Source organism: Pelmatolapia mariae, linkage group LG12, assembly GCF_036321145.2.
Source record: "Pelmatolapia mariae isolate MD_Pm_ZW linkage group LG12, Pm_UMD_F_2, whole genome shotgun sequence".
Taxonomy (NCBI): domain Eukaryota; kingdom Metazoa; phylum Chordata; class Actinopteri; order Cichliformes; family Cichlidae; genus Pelmatolapia; species Pelmatolapia mariae.
Genome location: NC_086237.1, coordinates 31,523,328 through 31,527,884, shown reverse-complemented (window position 1 = coordinate 31,527,884; position 4,557 = coordinate 31,523,328). Strand labels below are relative to the sequence as shown.

Below are 4,557 nucleotides of genomic sequence, written 5' to 3'. Positions count from 1 at the left end.
CTGACCCCATTCCTCTTCTTAAACCCCAACAGGAGCTTGATGCCAAAAGAGGGTTTGGGGCGGGCGCAGACCTTTGCTAAATCAGACCCTTAATATTATGATAACAACTGTAGAAAAAAGTTTGCCTTTATTAATGTTATTGCATTAAATACTATTAAAGTGTCAAATGAAATTCAAGCGATTAAGCTAAATGTGCATATTTTATTTCCTCTACTTAGGGAGAAAAAAAGAAGTGTCGCATCAGTGGGTCCCGGCAGGACTACACCTGTTGACACACGACTTCACAGGAAAAGAGCCGACTCTGAAGGAAAGAGAATTTAAATGAGTACTGACTGCATCGTATGGATTAAAAAACAACAGAGGCAAAATGATAAATGAGCTGCACATTGTGTCAGTTACCTCCTGTTGCATTTAGGGCACACTTTCCCCCACACAGTCTTTATCGCGGCTTCTCTCAGAGCCGGACTCCCCCAGATGTACACAGATGGTGTGAACAAGGCATTGAAACGAGCCATAATGGCGAAAACATTGGTGGCCTCATTTCTAAAATTCAACCCTCTTCCTGTCATTAATTTAATTGTAATATTCACAAAAGATGGAGACCACAACACCAAGAAGCTTATGACAACAAAAATGATTATTCTCAAAGATTCCTTCTTGCTTTCTTTCTCGGCGCTGGGAGGATCTCTTTCAAGCTGGTACCTGGCAATGAGATACAATTTCAATGTCATGGCCACTTTGACAAGCACTATGATTTGAAACATGAGAATGGTGACTAAATACATTTGTATAACTTGATAAAGGGGTAGCATATTCCTGATGATCAAGTGGCCATAAGTGTAAACCCAGCTGTAAACATTAATGCATATCACACATTGTCTCGTTACGAAGCGGCTGTAGATAAATGGGTGGCACACAGCAAAATAGCGGTCAAATTGCGCGAACATAAACGTTAATACATTAACGCCTAAAAGGGAAGGTAAAACAGAGTAGGTTCCGTTTCTAGACAAATATCCCTCGTCGACATCGAACAGACCGAGATAATACACTGAAAACCCAATGAGCGTGTCAGCAATACTAGTGTTTAACATGAAAATAAATCTGTTTTGAATGCGCAGAGCTCTGGTGGACAAGATGCCGATGACTATTGTTCCAGCTGTCGTAACAGTGGTTGTGGCAAATAAAATCTGGAAAATGAAGATGAAATAATCTTCGGGTTTACTGAAGTCCACCGACAGAGGCACAGCCCTGCCCAAAGATTCTGTCATGTTGGAGAGGCGCATTGTTTATGGACAAGTGGCTTTTGAGAACACTCTTATGTGCGCAATGAAGTCACCAGAATTAATCTCATGAGATGACAAGGGAACTCTACTCATGTGTTTTGTTGGTTTTTTGGCCCCTACAAACTGCCTCATGCGGAAACCCTCAGATATTATAGCTAAACCATTTATCAGATAATTATAATAATTATTTATCAGAAGAATATAATGGTTTTATAGCGATTTGGCGAGTTTTGGTCCTCAACCTAATGGAACTGTTGTAAAAGAACAAGCAGATAAAGTAATTGATAATGTATGCAGGTTTCCTTAATGAGCCTAAGTGCAGTAATGGGCATTCATTTTGGAATGTGTGTCCAGCTATAGTGGACAACTCCCTGCATTCATAGTCCGTATAACGTAACAGAATTTTATCAGTGAGCATTTTGTGACCTCCATCATCTGTTTAAGAGGGGGGAGCATTAAGCCGCTGTTATGGTTGTTGAGCATAGTATAAATCCCACATAAGAGACCTTTAAATTATCTCCTTAAATCTACACTAGATGCGTAGATGTGTAGATGCAAATTCGTCTGAAACTCTACGCTATAAAAGTCAGAGCAGCCTACGTTGGCCCTGGCTCTTTGATATTGTGCTTTTACACACCAGCACATCACAGGCTATAGATTTAATCTAAAGTGACCCACTTACAATGCAGTCTTGAGATCCTTTCTCAGGCACCTCAACCCCCACTCACATCTCCCGTAATAGATCGCATGAGAGGGTGAGGTAAGGTCTCACGCTGGTTTCAGTATAAACCTCTGGTAGCAATAACCCACAGCTTTTTTCATGCCTTGGTTCCTGACTTTGGGGCTCTCTGAAGCTAAAGGACTACTAACAGCACAAACACGAACGAGAGTAGGCCGCAGACTGGTTGTTTTTATATTCAGACCCAAGTGGCCATTCTAGGGGCAGGTTGTGTCTGAGGTAATTAGGCCTAGATTATACACTGCTGTGATCTGAATGGCGAGCAGTCATTTCTGTTATATTTCTCTGAAGTCTGCTTATACTTTCATACCTCACGGGTAAGGCTGACTTGAATAAGCACTGTCTGTGCTCCTCGTGAGCTCTTTTTAAGTTTTGATGTTTCTAACAATCCTATTCACGCAAGCTTTTTAATCAATCAGCATCTTTGCCAGGCTACGCACTGCAGGTTTCTTAAAGGATTGCATGCAGACACACTGGTTGCATACACAACACCCTTCCGTTTTTGTAGTCAGACCTTTGCATATGGATGTAAATGCAATACCATGACTTAACCTTTAGCTGCTGTTTTATATTGACTGTGGCCTTGACCTATTGCAATCTACTTCAAAATTATATGTGTATTTATCAAAAATATTACACTGCACGCTGGAATAAGAGTAGAAGAAGTTCTCTCTCTGTGGCCTCTAGATTCACTCCGTTTCTTGTTTAATTCATCTAAGTATTGAAACATGTATTCCTCTAAATCGCCAGCAGGGGGCAGATCTCCAGATTACAAATAGGCATTAAAGAGAACATCTTGCCTCATGCTTTTATTTCGAAAATACTTAAACTCAGGTTATAATGACGACATGAAGTTAATTTCCTAAACGTGAGTCAGGATCAATTAGGGCGTATGACTTGTCAGTCACAAGTTGTTAATGAATCGGCCTGCAGTCTGATTTTACAGTTATGTTATAAAAATAGGACTTCACTACCGGTGACATCATGGTGGCTACTTCGTCCTTTCGTGTGTGACTTATACTGTGGGCCAGCTGCCACTAGCACTGACGGGATATGCACTTATAGCATCAGCTGCAGCAAAGTCAAAAAGCATTGCTCATTTCAGATTTTTCGCTTTGTCGTTTTTCTCTTTTATTCTTTTTAGGGTTTTTTTTTCTTTTAATTTTTTCTTTTGCATTTAGTATGCTTGTGTATTTGTTTCGCTGGGATCAAGTGAAGGGAAGTTTTTAAAAACAAAAGGTTTTATGCTTTTCATTTTGCAACCCTGCACCTTCTTTGTCAGCCCAGAATTTAATGTAAACTTTATTACTTGTGTTGGAGCTATTTATTCTTTATTTTTGTTATTTTCACATTTGTTAAAGTTTGTTGTTGGTTTACTTATATTTTGGGGTTATATAGAGGTTTGTTGTAGGTTAATACGTGCTTCATTTTTTGTTTGGTTTTGTTGTTTATCTTGTTAAGTCAGGAAGAACTGTTGGGCCATTTTCTATAAGTAAAGCGACTGGTATAGGACCAGCATGCACTGGGGTGGGTCTATGGTTTTTTTTGTTTTTTTTTACCAAAGCAGGAGAAGCACCAGGAAACAACAAAAATTGGTCTTTTGTTTAGCCAAACTGGATAAATAAACCGTGAAACGCAACTTTCAAGCTTTGGACATTGGACTTCTTTTTCCAGAGTAAAAAATATTAACACAGTGCAGCAGTGGCTTATTGATTTTAAATTGTTGGATGTTTATTTGGACAAACAATGGAATCGCCACTACAACTAGAACTTTCCGAAAGCAGCTTATTCGCAGTCTTCTGGACATCCAGAGGCTAAATAAACACGTCCATCAGTGCCTCAGGTAATCATGCAACATGTATTAACATTTTTACCACTCTAAAAAAATATTAAAATTAAACATGTAGGATTTCCTCTATATATGTTTTAAGATATATAATTTATTTTAGGTCGTTTTCGAGTTCACAAAATGTTTTTTTCCAAAGGTGTGGTTTTTAACTTTATTTTAGTGAACAAAATGCGTTTTTTAGATCTCGTTTTATTTATTTTTTTTGTTTTACTTAAAGAATGTGGGCCGCAAGGTTATTAACTTCCAGTTACACAAATCCCGCTCTAGCCGTTCGTAACAAAGACTTTGGTTAATATATTTAATTGTCTTTCCTCCAAATCAAAAGAGCCACCCGCAGCATGAAAGACTCACATGTTTATTTCAGTTCAGATCTAATGCTGAAAGAAAGAGAAAGGAAGAAATGGCCACAGTCATCACAGTATTGCCTTTCATTATTCATCCATGCAGTACTCGGAGCCCAAGAGTTGACCAAACACACCAAACTAAGGATTCGAAACAAACGAGACAAATCCTGCTACAGAAAAAAAAGCTCACATTAGTGTAATTATTTATTTCAGACGACTGGTATGGAGTCCCCGTGCTTCCAATGAGAGGATAAAAATAATCAGAGTTTATACATTTCAAAATATCTAAGACTGTTTATAATGAGAAGGTATTAAATACAGAAACATGTTAGAAAACACAGA

The 4,557-nt window shown here is 38.5% G+C and overlaps 1 protein-coding gene across 1 annotated transcript; it reads right to left on the bottom strand.

The window, feature by feature from the left end:
* Nucleotides 1–227: 227 nt before the first annotated feature.
* LOC134639418 (G-protein coupled receptor 183-like) lies at nt 228–1,438 on the bottom strand. Its single transcript, XM_063490588.1, has one exon. It carries the CDS (start codon nt 1,281–1,283, stop codon nt 396–398), a length of 888 nt encoding a protein of 295 aa, XP_063346658.1. The 5' UTR covers nt 1,284–1,438; the 3' UTR covers nt 228–395.
* Nucleotides 1,439–4,557: the final 3,119 nt, after the last annotated feature.